At 48.5% G+C, this 14,720-nt stretch overlaps 1 protein-coding gene across 1 annotated transcript in view; it reads right to left on the bottom strand.

Annotated features, from left to right (window-relative positions):
* MCF2L2 (MCF.2 cell line derived transforming sequence-like 2) overlaps window positions 1–14,720 on the bottom strand; it is a 774,003-nt gene that overhangs the window by 553,871 nt on the left and 205,412 nt on the right. The window contains 1 exon segment of the mRNA XM_029615373.1: window positions 13,605–13,724. Within this exon segment, the coding sequence (XP_029471233.1) occupies window positions 13,605–13,724 (120 nt within the window).

The following is a 14,720-nucleotide window of genomic DNA, read 5'->3' as shown; positions in this document are numbered from 1 at the left end:
CTTTAGATATAGAGCCTCATAAATCTCACAGAGGATAGAAAAACATTTTTATATAACATTGGACAAGTGGGCAATCAAATAATTTTAAATGTATTTATTTACTTAGCTGATGAACCCAAGAAAATTTGGGTCAGTTAAAGAAGACAGTTGGCAACAATCAGAAGAAGATATGAAGATCCCCTCTATTTATTTATTTAAGAACATAAGAAATTGCCATGCTGGGTCAGACCAAGGGTCCATCAAGCCCAGCATCCTGTTTCCAACAGAGGCCAAACCAGGCCACAAGAACCTGGCAATTACCCAAACCCTAAGAAGATCCCATGCTACTGATGCAATTAATAGCAGTGGCTATTCCCTAAGTAAACTTGATTAATAGCTTTTAATGGACTTCTCCTCCAAGAATTTATCCAAACCTTTTTTGAACCCAGCTACATTAAATGCACTAACCACATCCTCTGGCAACAAATTCCAGAGCTTTATTGTGCGTTGATTGAAAAAGAATTTTCTCTGATTAGTCTTAAATGTGCTACTTGCTAATTTCATGGAATGCCCCCTAGTCCGTCTATTATTCAAAGTGTAACCGATTCACATCTACTCGTTCAAGATCTCTCATGATCTTAAAGACATCTATCATATCCCCCTTCAGCTGTCTCTTCTCCAAGCTGAACAGCCCTAACCTCTTCAGCCTTTCCTCATAGGGGAGCTGTTCCATCCCCTTTATCATTTTGGTTGCCCTTGTCTGTACCTTCTCCATTGCAACTATATCTTTTTTGAGATGTGGTGACCAGAATTGTACACAGTATTCAAGGTGCAGTCTCACCATGGAGCGATATAGAGGCATTATGAAATTTTCCGTTTTATTAATCATTCCCTTCCTAATAATTCCTAATATTCTGTTTGCTTTTTTGACTGCTGCAGCACACTGAGCCGACAATTTTAAAGTATTATCCACTATGATGCCTAGATCTTTTTCCTGGGTGGTAGCTCCTAATATGGAACCTAACATCGTGTAACTACAGCAAGGGTTATTTTTCCCTATATGCAACACCTTGCACTTGTCCACATTAAATTTCATCTGCCATTTGGATGCCCAATCTTCCAGTCTTGCAAGGTCCTCCTGTAATGTATCACAGTCTGCTTGTGATTTAACTACTCTGAATAATTTTGTATCATCTGCAAATTTGATAACCTCACTCATCGTATTCCTTTCCAGATCATTTATATATATATTGAAAAGCACTCCACTGTTTACCCTTTTCCACTGAGAAAATTGACCATTTAATCCTACTCTCTGTTTCCTGTCTTTTTTTTTTTTAATTTGTAGTTTATTAAGTTTATCAATTTACATTAATAAAATACAGAGGAATAAAGGATTTCCACTCTATTTCCTGTCTTTTAACCAGTTTGTAACCAGTTTGTAATCCACGAAAGGGCGTTGCCTCCTATCCCATGACTTTTTAGTTTTCTCAGAAGCCTCTCACGAGAGACTTTGTCAAACACCTTCTGAAAATCCAAATACACTACATCTACCAGTTCACCTTTATCCACAGCAGAACAAGTAGTCTTTTGAAAATAAATTTCTAGAAGTGACCCAAACTGGAGATAAATGACTGGGGATAGTCCTATTTACTAATGTGCATTCAAACATAAACCAACTGTTCCGTGTTTTTAAAACAATGATTTAAGTACAGCGAAGACTGGAGAGCAAAGAGTCACTAAATTATAGGTGGTCACCTCCAGTCCTCGAGATACACAAACAGGTCTGACTTTCAGAATATCCACAATGAATTTGCATGTGATACATTTAAGAACATAAGAACATAAGAAAATGCCATACTGGGTCAGACCAAGGGTCCATCAAGCCCAGCATCCTGTTTCCAACAGTGGCCAATCCAGGCCATAAGAACTTGGCAAGTACCCAAAAACTAAGTCTATATGATGGAGGCAGTGCATACAAATCTACCTCATGCATAGTCACTGTGGATATTCTGAAAACCCAACCTATTTGTGGTGGTTGTTGGCCACCCCTGCAGTAGATCTAGTCATCATTCAAAAGATTGTTAAATGCTATAGGTGAGTAAAATATACAAAACTAAAGAGAACCAATTACCCTATTTTATGGTAATGCAACATGGAATAATAATTATCAAATATCTTCAGAATGCTTGATAAAGCCTGTGACTCGGGGTTGGCGGGAGGCATTAGGCATACTAGGCAGCCACTTAGGGTGACAGGAGCGGGCAGGTTGCCGTGGTTGATGTGAGGGCACCATTTTTGAAAGTGAACAAGTTGCACAGCGCGATGTGCAGATTGGTGAGATCGCGGAGAGAGGGAGATCACGTGGTAGGGTGATGTCACCACCTAGGGCAGCTGAATATCCTTGCACCGGCACTGCTGTGAATCTCATCATGATAATATACTGCAGTTTAAAGAAGCACATCTCCGAGTCAAAAAGTTAAGATGAGGGGGCATGCCAAGGGAACCCTTTTTCACCCTTTAGTGACATCCCAAGACAGGGGTTCCCAGATCTGATCCTTAAGGGCCACAGACTAATCTGGTTTTTAAGATTTCCACAATGAATATGCATTAGGTATATTTACATGCAGGGCCTCCATTGTACGTAGATATGTCTTATGCATATTCATTGTGGAAATCCTGAAAACCACACTGGTTTGCAGCCCTCGAGGACTGGATTTGGGAGCCTCTGCCTTCAGAAAATAGCTTAGAACCCTTATTTCAGAGCTTCCCAAACTGTGGGTCAGGACCCCAACTGGGGTCACAAAACCTCCAGCTGGGGGCACAATTGCCTCAAAGGGCAGTGCTCTTCAGACATCACCAGCAGCAGAAGTAGTGGAAATCAGCATGGGATCTTTGAGTTAGCATGCACTTTCAGGTCCTGCAGTGGTCCTACCGTCGCTTGAGTTTCCACGTTAATAGTAAGCCATGTGTGATGAGGGACTGGGGTCACTGCAGGGCCTGTGAGTTTTTACTGGCTCACAGATCCTGTGCTGACTTTCATTACTAATGCTGCTGTTACGCGTTCCAGCCTGCTAGGCCCACGCCCGGGCCTACTCACCCCAGGAATCCAGCTGCCAGCTCCGGTTCACCTTCGCTCGTGGCGGTGGGCAGCCGCTTCCGTCCCTGAGCGCCTGCAGCCACCTCTGCCGCTTCTGACTCCTGCGTGGTTCCTCTTGCGCCCGGCGGGTTTCTCTGCACGGCCCACGGAGTGACGCCGCCGCCCTGCTTCCTCTGGGTCCTGGTTTAGGAGCTTGTGCGACTCGCACACTCTTAAAGGGGCTGCGGCGGGAAAGTAGCCCGTGGCACTGGATGATAACATCACTGGGTTTCTGTATAAAAGGCAGGGCCCAGCCACTGGTTTTCTGCCTTGACAACAGGTCTCCACGGTTACTCCTGTGCTTGATGCTCGTTCCTGTTCCTGCTTGTTCCTTCATCTGCTCCTTGTACCCCTGGACTGATTCTCTGGTATTGACCCCTGCTCTGTCCTGGACTACACTTGATCTGATCTCCTGGCTCTGACCTCAGCTCTTCTTTCGGTACTGTGCCTTCCTACCGCTTGCCCTGACTCCAGCTTGTCTTGGACTCTCCTTGTATCCTACGGACCTGGCCTCTCAGGCTTCGGCCTATCTTTACCTGAATACCCCCTGTTCTCCTCTGTTTCTGTTGGTGTCTGGGTCTTTGGAACCCTGCCTCGTCCGGACCGTCCTCGGCCCTCCAATACCCCTGCTGGTTCCTGGCATACCCTTGTCTACATCAACTGGGAGTCATCACACGGAGGCCCGTCTAAGTGCAGTCGGCCCCGGCAACGTGGGCTGGTATTGGCGAAGCTCTGGTCGGCCTCCGTCTCCTAGCCTGCTCCGCCACCCGACAGCGGGGACCTGTAGATCCTTACCTACGGGGAGCGTCAACCCCATCTCGGGCCAAGGGTCCAACATCAGCACAACAGATTGCCAAGGACATGGATTCGGCAGAGCCTTCCGCCCTCCAGGCCATTCCTGTCCTGGCCTTGAAGATAGAAGAACAGCAGCAGTTCCTAGAGGCATTGGCCTCTTCGGTCGAATGTCTCCACGCTTGGCTGGATACTCACGCAAGTGCCACAGTTCCAAAGTCTGCACTAGTTAGCCCACTGCCTGCAGGCTCACCCAACAGGGCTTTGCTGGCCCTACCCACTCCACCCCGTTTTAACGGGAACCCACGTCTCTGCAGAGGGTTGATTAACTGTTATGGTTGTACGGTGTTTGGGTGGATCCTTGGGTACTGTGGCAGATGACCATGCCCATGGGGAGGAGCCCCGTGGGGAGCCACAGTACTGGGCTAGACTCCGGACGCACAAACACAGAATTTAGATATTTTATTGTACAGCTTGATGTATACCACCAGAGGTGGCAGTAGTGAGGTAGTCTGGATGTAGCAGGCTCAGGAACCTCGGCAGAGGGGACCCTTCTCACTCTGTTGGTATAGGGGAATTCATGTGTAGGTTTCCCAGCAAGGCAATGCTGTGGATGAAACAGACTGAGAGATTACTCACTAGATGGTAGCTGTAGGTATGCGATTCAACCAGGCTGAAGTCGATGGTACTGGCACCGAGGCAGGGAGAGCAGGCCCTCGAGGAGTGAGTACCTGATCCCTGTAAGGCACCTGAAATAAAGCAGAGGGCCCCCGAGGAGCGGGTACCAGGTTAGTCAATACCCCGAAGGGCAGAGAGAGAGCTTCCAGTGGCATCAGGAAGTGGCAGAGTAGCTTAGACCAGCTGAGACCAATCCAAAATCCAGTCCTTGCTAACTCGATTAGCTAGCACGTAAGGGCAGGCTAAATACCCGGATGGCGTGACGTCACTTGAGGGGGACGCCCCCGAGGTTCGCGCCATAGCTGGAATAAAGTTGAGGGTTGCGCACGCATGCGCACCTTAGTAGGACCTTGGGAGGAGCATGGTGGGAGGCAGCACCATACCTTTTCCGGGGACGCCGGAGAAGGCAGCTTGCAGACGCGGTGGTGGCCATTTTTCCCAAGATAAGCGGGAGGAGCCGTGAACAAGGTGAGGAAGTGGGACGAAGCCGTCTTGCACCGACGGACTCATTAACCAGTGCTATATGGAGTTTGCTCTGCAGCCTTCCATCTTCCAAGATGAACTGACAAATGTGTCTTTTATTCTTTCTTGTTTGGAAGGCAAGGTTTTGGCATAGGCCTCTCCCTTATAGAAGCATTCGGACTCTCTCCTGCAAGAATTGTCACGCTTTGTGACCGTCTTCTGTTGGACCTCCGATGATCCTGGCAGGTAGGCTGTGGCCAGTACCCATCTATTACGCTTATGACAGGGTCAGAGATCCCTCAACAACTACACCATTGAGTTTCGGACTCCAGCCACTGAATTGGCGTGGCAAGAGGATTGTCTACGAGTCATTTACTTGGACGGTCTTTCATCCCAACTGAAAGGCGAACTCGCAGCTCGAGAACTTCCGTCCTCTCTGGAGGATTTAATTGACTTGACAGGCCAGATTGATCACTGCCTCCAGGAACGTCACCGTGAAGTTTTGACCCCCCGACGTGTTGCTATGGAGCGATCCCGCTCTCCTCCTACCTCAAAGCCCATAAATAGTGGGATTCAATCTACCATCAAGTCGGAGGAACCTATGAAGCTGGGTCCTGGGCACCTTACTCCGGAGGAATGACTCCGCCGGAGGGACTCCAGCTTGTGCCTGTACTGCAGGGCTTCCAGCCACCGCCTTCAGATTTGTCCTATCCATCTGGGAAACTCCCGGGACTAAGTTCAGTTGGGGTCCTGAACTTGGGCACTACTACTCCGGCCCCTCAATTATCATTGCCAGTTACGCTAACCTGGGACTCCCATTCTTTCCCAACCATGGCTCTAGTTGATTCTGGAGCAGATGGGAGTTTTATCTTGAAAGACCTGGTACACCTCTTAGGCATACCTAACTCATGCCATAGAGGTCCCTCTGCGGATTGCCTCTATCCATGGCAAACCACTACCTGGGCGGATCTCTCAGATCACATCTCCTGTTCGGCTACTCACAGGCACTCTCCATGAGGAGGAGATTGAACTTCTTGTGTTGGAGAAATCCATTCATCATAAAGTCTTGGGGTTGCTGTGGCTCCAGCACCACTCCCCCCAATTTGACTGGTGAGCTCTGCAGCTCACCGAATGGAGCTCAGCTTGTCGCCAACAATGCTTGAAGAAGGTGGAGCCTTCATCCGCAGTTCCCCTTGCAGTAGCCATTGCTGGTCTTCCGTCTCCCTATGGGAACTTCGAGGACGTCTTTTCTAAGCAGAAAGCAGATATCCCTCCACCCTTGCGTAAGTTCGATTGTCTGACCTGCTATCAGGTACTACCCCTCCCAGGGGAAGAACTTATCCTTTGTCTCTGCCTGAAACCCGAGCCATGAACGAATATATCCAGGAAAACCTAGCTAAGGGGTTTATCCGACCATCCACCTTGACTGTAGGAGCAGGTATTTTCTTTGTCAAGAAGAAGGATGGGTCATTAAGACCTTGTATCGATTACCGCGGCCTAAATGCAATCACCCATAAGGACAGATACCCGTTACCCCTGATCTCTGAATTGTTTGACTGCCTACAGGGCGCTACATTCTTTACCAAGCTGGATCTGTGGGGCGCCTACAATTTAGTCCATATTCGCCCACAGGATGTTTGGAAAACAGCATTTAACATGAGAGACGGGCATTATGCCTTTCAGACTCTGCATTATGCCTTTCAAACTCTGCAATGCCCCCACAGTATTTCAACGGATGATCAACGAGATCTTTCGTGACCTTTTGTATTCCAAGGTTGTCGCGTATCTGGATGATATCCTTATTTTTTCAAAGGACCTGGATTCCCATTGGGCCGATGACCACACTGTGCTCCAGCGGCTTCGTGAAAACCACCTGTTCGCCAAATTCGATAAATGTTTATTTTAGAAGTCCAGTTTGCTTTTCTTGGGGTACATCATTTCTCAACGAGGATTCACCATGGACCCTAGTAAATTAAAGGGTATCCGCGACTGGCCTCAACCTGTGAGCCTACAGGCACTCCAGAGATTTCTCATATTCATCAACTACTACCGTCATTTCATAGCAAATTTCTCTGTATTGGCCGCACCTCTCACAGCCATGATTAGGTAGGGCAGCGATACAAGAAATTGATCCCCTGAAGCCTTGGCTGCCTTCCAAAACCTTAAGAACGCCTTCTTTTATGGACCTTGTCTGTGTCACCTGGATCCAAGTCGCTCCTTCATTATTGAGGTAGGTGCCTCGGCTATTGGAACTGGGGCTGTTCTATGTCAGCACTCCACTCGAGGGACTCTCCTTCCTTGTTCCTTCTTTTCCCACAAGTTCTCCAGTACAGAACGGAACTACAGTATTGGAGACCGGGAGTTGCTGGCACCCCTGGTTGGAGAGTGCTCAGCAAAAATTTACCATCTATACTGACCACAAGAATCTCGAACACCTTTGGCGTGCCCAGGGTCTCAATGCTCGCCAGGCCCGCTGGGCTTTATTCTTCTCACGATTTGATTTTGAGCTCCAATACCGTCCGGTGGAGAAGAATCTCCGAGCGGACACCCTGTCTCGTTCTTTAGACCATGATGGCCTTCAAGAAGAGCCCAGCCATATAATTGATCCTGCTTGCATCTGCCTTTCTGCCACCGTCACAGTCCCGGCCGGGAAAACCATTGTGCTTCGTCGGCTCCGAGAGAGGGTCCTACACTGGGCACACGCCTCCAAACTTGACAGTCACCCTGGACGTGCCCGGACCTTAGAGCTACTACAACGTTTTTACTGGTGGCCCACATGGTCTCTGACATCCGTGCCTATGTGGATTCATGTGTCACCTGTGCTCAGCAGAAGCCTCCTGTCAGCCGACCTTGGGGCCTTCTCCAGCCATTGCCTGCTAGGGATGTGAATCGTTTTTTGACGATTTAAAATATCGTCCGATATATTTTAAATCATCAAAAAATCGTTAGGGCCATGATACAATACCAATTCCCCCGATTTATCGTTAAAAAATCGTAAATCGGGGGAAGGGGGAGGGCAGGAAAACCGGCACACTAAAACCCCCTAAAACCCACCCCTGACCCTTTAAATTAAATCCCCCACCCTCCCGAACCCCCCCCCCAATGCTTTAAATTACCTGGGGATCCGGCGGTGGTCCAGAACGGCGGCGGTCCGGAACGGCCCCCTCAATAGAATCGTGTTGTCTTCAGCCGGCGCCATTTTTCAAAATGGCCGCCGCAAAATGGCAGCGGCCATAGACAAAAACGATTCGACGGAGGAGGTCGTTCCGGACCCCCGCTGGACTTTTGGCAAGTCTTGTGGGGGTCAGGAGGCCCCCCCAAGCTGGCCAAAAGTTTCCTGGGAGTCCAGCGGGGTTCCGGGAGCGATTTCTTGCCGCGAATCGTTTTCGTACGGAAAATGGCGCCGGCAGGAGATCGACTGCAGGAGGTCGTTCAGCGGGGGTTCCGGACCGCCGCTGAACGACCTCCTGCACTCGATCTCCTGCCGGCGCCATTTTCCGTACGAAAACGATTCACGGCAAGAAATCGCTCCCGGAACCCCGCTGGACTCCCAGGAAACTTTTGGCCAGCTTGGGGGGGCCTCCTGACCCCCACAAGACTTGCCAAAAGTCCAGCGGGGGTCCGGAACGACCTCCTCCGTCGAATCGTTTTTGTCTATGGCCGCCGCCATTTTGCGGCGGCCATTTTGAAAAATGGCGCCGGCTGAAGACAACACGATTCTATTGAGGGGACCGTTCCGGACCGCCGCCGTTCTGGACCACCGCCGGATCCCCAGGTAATTTAAAGCATTTGGGGGGGTTCGGGAGGGTGGGGGATTTAATTTAAAGGGTCGGGGTGGGTTTTAGGGGGGTTTAGTGTGCCGGCTCACGATTTTAACGATTTTTCACGATAGTTTACACACCCAAACGGCAACAATACGATTCCCTCCCCCTCCCAGCCGAAATCGATCGTTAAGACGATCGAGGACACGATTCACATCTCTATTGCCTGCCCCTGAAGAGCCATGGACTCATATTTCTACGGTTTTTGTTGTAGACTTACTGCCATCTAAGGGGAACACCATAATCTGGGTCATCATTGACCGCTTCTCCAAGATGGCCCATTTTGTGCCTCTGCCTGCCTTGCCCTTGGCCCCAGAGCTCGCACATCTCTTTTTTCAACACGTATTTCGTCTCCATGGCTTGCCCAAAGATATCGCCTCAGACAGAGGACCTCAATTTGTCGCCCGCTACTGGCGCTCCCTCTGCAGGAAATTTGGTATAAATATCAGCCTGACGACTGCATACCATCTGCAAGCTAATGGTCAGGCCGAGCATACCAATTGCTCTCTGCAGTCTTACTCCAATGATCAACAAGATAACTGGGCAGGAGCTCTTACCGTGGGCAGAATTCTCACACAATTCCCATGTGGCAGCAGCAATCGGAGCTTAACACTTCTCCATAGTCTATGGCAAACAACTGCAGCTCCCCTTACGAGTTCCATTGTCAGTGCCTTCCCCGGCAACTCAGGCCACTGCCGATGCTCTCAAGTCCTCTGGAATCAGATGAATAAACGTCTTCGTCCAGCAGCTATTCAAGCCAAGAAAGCCGCCGACTCTCATCGTCGCCCGGCTCCAGAATTTCAGCCAGGTCAAAAGGTCTGGTTGAGCACCCGTTACATCCAGCTAAAACTACCCTTCAAAGATTTGTTCCTAGATACACTGGTCCTTTCCCTGTGACCTGGCATATTGGACCAGTCAATTACCAACTTCGGTTACCACCCACTTTGGGTATACACAATTCATTCAATGTGTCTCTGCTAAAGCCAGTGATACTCTCTTGGCCATCATGTAGGATTCCTGCACCATCTCCAATTTTCACTGTTACCGGTACTACCTATCAGGTTCAAGAAGTACTTGATGTCCGGAGAAGAGGTCTCTGTTGGGACTACCTTCTCTCGTGGGAAGGCTACGGACCAGAGGAAAACTCCTGGGAACCACCCAGTAACATCCTGGACAAAGGACTCCTCCTCCAGTTCCACCTTACCCATCCGGGCAAGCCCAGACCTCCAAGAGGGGGGGGCGTAAAGGGCGGTACTGTTACGCATCCTGGCCATGCTAGGCCCACGCCAGAGCCTACTCACCCCAGGAATCCAGCTGCCAACTCCGGTTCACCTTCGCTCATGGCGGTGGGGAGCCTCCTCCGTCCCTGAGCGCCTGCAGCCACCTCTGCTGCTTCTGCGCGGTTCCTCCTTGTGCCCAGCAGGTCTCCCTGTGCGGGCCGCAGAGTTATGCCGCCGCCCTGCTTCCTCTGGGCCTGGCTTAGGTGCACATGCGCGTGACTCGCGCACTCTTAAAGGGGCCGAGGCAGGAAAGTAGCCCGTGGCCCAGGTGATGACATCACTGGGCCTCTGGATAAAAGGCAGGGCCCAGCCACTGGTTCCCTGCCTTGGCAACAGGTCTCCTTGGTTACTCGTGTGCTCGTTGCTCGTTCCTGGCTCCTGTTCCTGTCTTCGTTGCTATCTCCTATTCCTGTCGTTGTTCCTGTTCCTATCCCTGCTTGTTCCTTCGTCTGCCACTTGTACTCTTGGACTGATTCTCTAGTATTGACCCCTGCTTCGTCTGGACTACACTTGGACTGATTCTCTAGTATTGACCCCTGCTCCATCCTGGACTACGCTTGATCTGATCTCCTGGCTCTGACCTCAGTTCTGCTTCCGGTACTGTGCCTTCCTGCCGCCTGCCCTGACTCCAGCTTGTCCTGGTCTCTCCTTATATCCTACGGACCTGGCCTCTCAGGCTTTGGCCTTTCTTTACCTGGACACCCCCCTGTTCTCCTCTGTTCCTGTTGGCGTTTGGGTCTTTGGAACCCTGCCTCTTCCGGACCGTCCTAGGCCCTCCAATACCCCTGCTGGTTCCTGGCATACCCTTGTCTACATCAACGGAGTCATCACACGGAGGTCCGCCTAAGTCCAGCCGGCTCCGGTACCCGAGGGCTCAACTTAAGGGGTATGTGGGCTGGTATTGGCGAAGCTCCGGTCGGCCTCCGTCTCCCAGCCTGCTCCGCCACCCGATGGTGGGCACCCATAGGGCTTGCCCTGTGGCTAATGTCAACCCCACCTCGGGCCAAGGGTCCACCATCAGCACAATAGCTGCTGCCAGTTGCAGATCAACATCAAGAATTGGACCCACCATTGGGGAAGAGTGGGCAGAGTGTGCACAGGTCTGTGCAGGTTGTCACTTCTTCTCTATCCTCTCCCATCACTGAACTTACCTAAGAGAAAAATGTTGCCCCTGTCATTAGCCTGCCCTCTCTTCCCACTAGTTAATAAACATGTGGATTGAGGTGAACCGGTAGATGTAGTGTATTTGGATTTTCAGAAGGCATTTGATGAAGTCCCTCATGAGAGGCTTCTAAAAAACTAAAAAGTCATGTGGTAGGAGGCGATGTCCTTTCGTGGATTACAAACTGGTTAAAAAACAGGAAACAGAGAGTAGGATTAAATGGTCAATTTTCTCAGTGGAAAAAGGTAAACAGTGGAGTGCCTCAGGGATCTGTACTTGGACCGGTGCTTTTCAATATATTTATAAATGATCTGGAAAGGAATACGACGAGTAATGTTATCAAATTTGCGGACGATACAAAATTATTCAGAGTAGTTAAATCACAAGCTGATTGAGAAATATTACAGGAGGACCTTGCAAGACTGGAAGATTGGGCATCCAAATGGTAGATGAAATTTAATGTGGACAAGTGCATATAGGGAAAAATAACCCTTGCTGTAGTTACACGATGTTAGGTTCCATATTAGGAGCTACCACCCAGGAAAAAGATCTAGGCATCATAGTGGATAATACTTTAAAATTGTCGGCTCAGTGTGCTGCAGTAGTCAAAAAAGCAAACAGAATATTAGGAATTATTAGGAAGGAAATGGTTAATAAAACAGAAAATGTCATAATACCTCTATATCGCTCCATGGTGAGACCGCACCTTAAATCCTGGGTACAATTCTGGCCGCATCTCAAAAAATATATAGTTGCGATGGAGAAGGTACAGAGAAGGGCAACCAAAATGATAAAGGGGATGGAACAGCTCCCCTATGAGGAAAGGCTGAAGAGGTTAGGGCTGTTCAGCTTGGAGAAGAGACGGCTGAGGGGGGATTTGATAGAGGTCTTTAAGATCATGAGAGGTCTTGAATGAGAGGATGTGAATCGCTTATTTACACTTTCGAATAACAAAAGGACTAGGGGGTATTCCATGAAGTTAGCAAGTAGCACATTTAAGACTAATCAGAAAAAAATCTTTTTCACTCAATGCACAAAAAAGCTCTGGAATTTGTTGCCAGAGGATGTGTTTAGGGCAGTTAGTGCAGCTGGGTTCAAAAAAGGTTTGGATAAGTTCTTGAAGTCCATTAACGGCTATTAATCAAGTTTACTTAGGGAATAGCCACTGCTATTAATTGCATCAATAGCGTGGGATCTTCTTACTGTTTGGGTAATTGCCAGGTTCTTGTGGCCTGGTTTGACCTCTGTTGGAAACAGGATGCTGGGCTTGATGGACCCTTGGTCTGACCCAGCATGGCAATTTCTTATGTTCTTATGTAGTTGTCATCCACTTATCGCCTGAGGCCTAAAGGAAAATGTTGCTGCTGATCCTAGTCAAGGGGATGTTTGGATGGGGGCTATTTGAAGGGAGGGATCAGATACAGGAATGGTTTGGGAGAGGAATTGGCTGTGGAAGGTGAGAGGTGGGATGCAAGAGAGGATTAAGAGTATCAACTGGGGGTGGTATGTGAGAAAAGAGAGAGGAAGGGGATGATAAATGATCAATTGGGGTTACAAAAACGGCTTGAAGGTGAGAGAGGTTCAGTGGAGAGGATGTAAAAAGCTGGAGTAGGTGAACGAGAGGCTAGGCTGGGAAGAGGAGAGGAACTCGGGGATGTAAGAGGGGATCAGCTGGAGGGGATAAAGGTTGATAGGCCCTCTGGAGGAGGATGGATGTTGAGAGAGGGGATCAGTTGGAGTGCAGGAATGATGAGTGGAGGGCTTGTTGGAGGCAAACTACACTCCCGCTAATTAGGTTTGGTTGTGCTCTGGGGTCATGTGAATTTTCAAGTGCTAAAATGGGGTCACATTGGCTAAATGTTTGGGCAGCCCTGCCTTATTTGAATACCATCTTCATAGCTGCTTTTTGTGATGGCAGTCGCAGGGCCATGGATAACTCGGGGGAGTAAATGGTGCCTATTCAATCTGATTTTCAAATTACACAAAAGTAGTTTTCCTCCAAAACACCCAGCTGCACCAATAACAGGGGCAAAAAATCACCATATACTTTGCTGCTACCTGGTTTACTTGAAATTGCACCATAAATTGATACGGACATCCTCAGAGAGCAATGTGGCCTCACTGTGCTCCACAGCGGAGAGAAGACAGCTGAGTGAACTGAAGAGAAAAATAACTTTCAACTTAAGAAACATTTTTTTTCTTTCTGGGATGCACGATATTACCCTCAGGGAGCATTCGGCATAGTTAATGAGGTTGAAATGCATCTTGAAATGTACATCTAGTAAAGTGCTAACCTGTCCTTTTTCTTCCAGTTGTTTCAGCTCTTTTAGAAGCTGTTCCACACGAGACATACTATCGCCAATGTCAGAGAAGCTGGCCTGGATTTCCATCAAGTTATCAAGTGCAAGCTTTACCTAGAAGATAGCAGATGTTTGGTTAAAGCATGCTTCCTTCATGCTGAGGTTCTGATCATGCTCTATAATGGCCAAGGTAAATAATCTTAGCAAATTTCAGAAGAATATTATATAAATTATAAGGAGTCCCCTCCCAACATGATTGATCCACTCACTGCAGTGATGGTCCTCAGCCAGAGGCCATGCACCAGGGCTCCTTACAGAACACTGCAATCACAGGCCCAGAACATGGCCAGTAGGTGTTACAATCATGCTCCGACCATGACTCTCTCCTCTCCAAGGGCTGTGAATGCTGCCTCTGTGGAATCCCTGGCCCTAGTTAACCAGGAGATCAGAAGACCTGAGCCTTCTCTGATTGGGCAGGTATGGTGGCTGGGGGCTGAATGGCTTGCAGCGTCAGAATAGCTATTTTAGCTCACATGTTTGGCACACATTGCTACAGTCCCTCTTACAATATCTTAATGTGATGTCATGTTTGCATTCGCATGGCCCTATGTTTATTACGTTTGATATGCTTTAATCTCTTCACCGATAATTATACAGCATCACATTCCACCCTGAGAATGGAAAACCAGTTTCACTGTCAAAAATCACATGCTGAATAACGTAGGAATACAATGCATGGGGAGAGTACAAAAAATGCTATACCACTTTCAAAAATACCTTGCTTTGAATTTTACAAAGCCCTGTATTCAACAACAAATTCATAGATGTTGTGAAAAAGAGGTCTTTGTAAATGGCTACCACTGTCTTTGCATTTGCATGTGCAACCGGTGCTTCTCTACAATCATAGACCTGACATTAATAACAAATGCAGGCTAATTTTAAAGACTGTGCATGCGAACGAGCAGAGATACACTGGAATTTTAAATCATGGGCGCACTTGTGCACTTATGTTTTAAACTATGCTTACCTAATGCTCCTAATTTTAAGAGGTTAGTCGAGCAAGCCTACTTCGCGTATCTCCCATAGGACTTTGCAGGCTTTAATGCACGT

This window comes from Rhinatrema bivittatum, chromosome 9, assembly GCF_901001135.1.
Source record: "Rhinatrema bivittatum chromosome 9, aRhiBiv1.1, whole genome shotgun sequence".
NCBI classification, from domain to species: domain Eukaryota; kingdom Metazoa; phylum Chordata; class Amphibia; order Gymnophiona; family Rhinatrematidae; genus Rhinatrema; species Rhinatrema bivittatum.
This window is presented reverse-complemented; position numbering and strand designations above follow the sequence as displayed.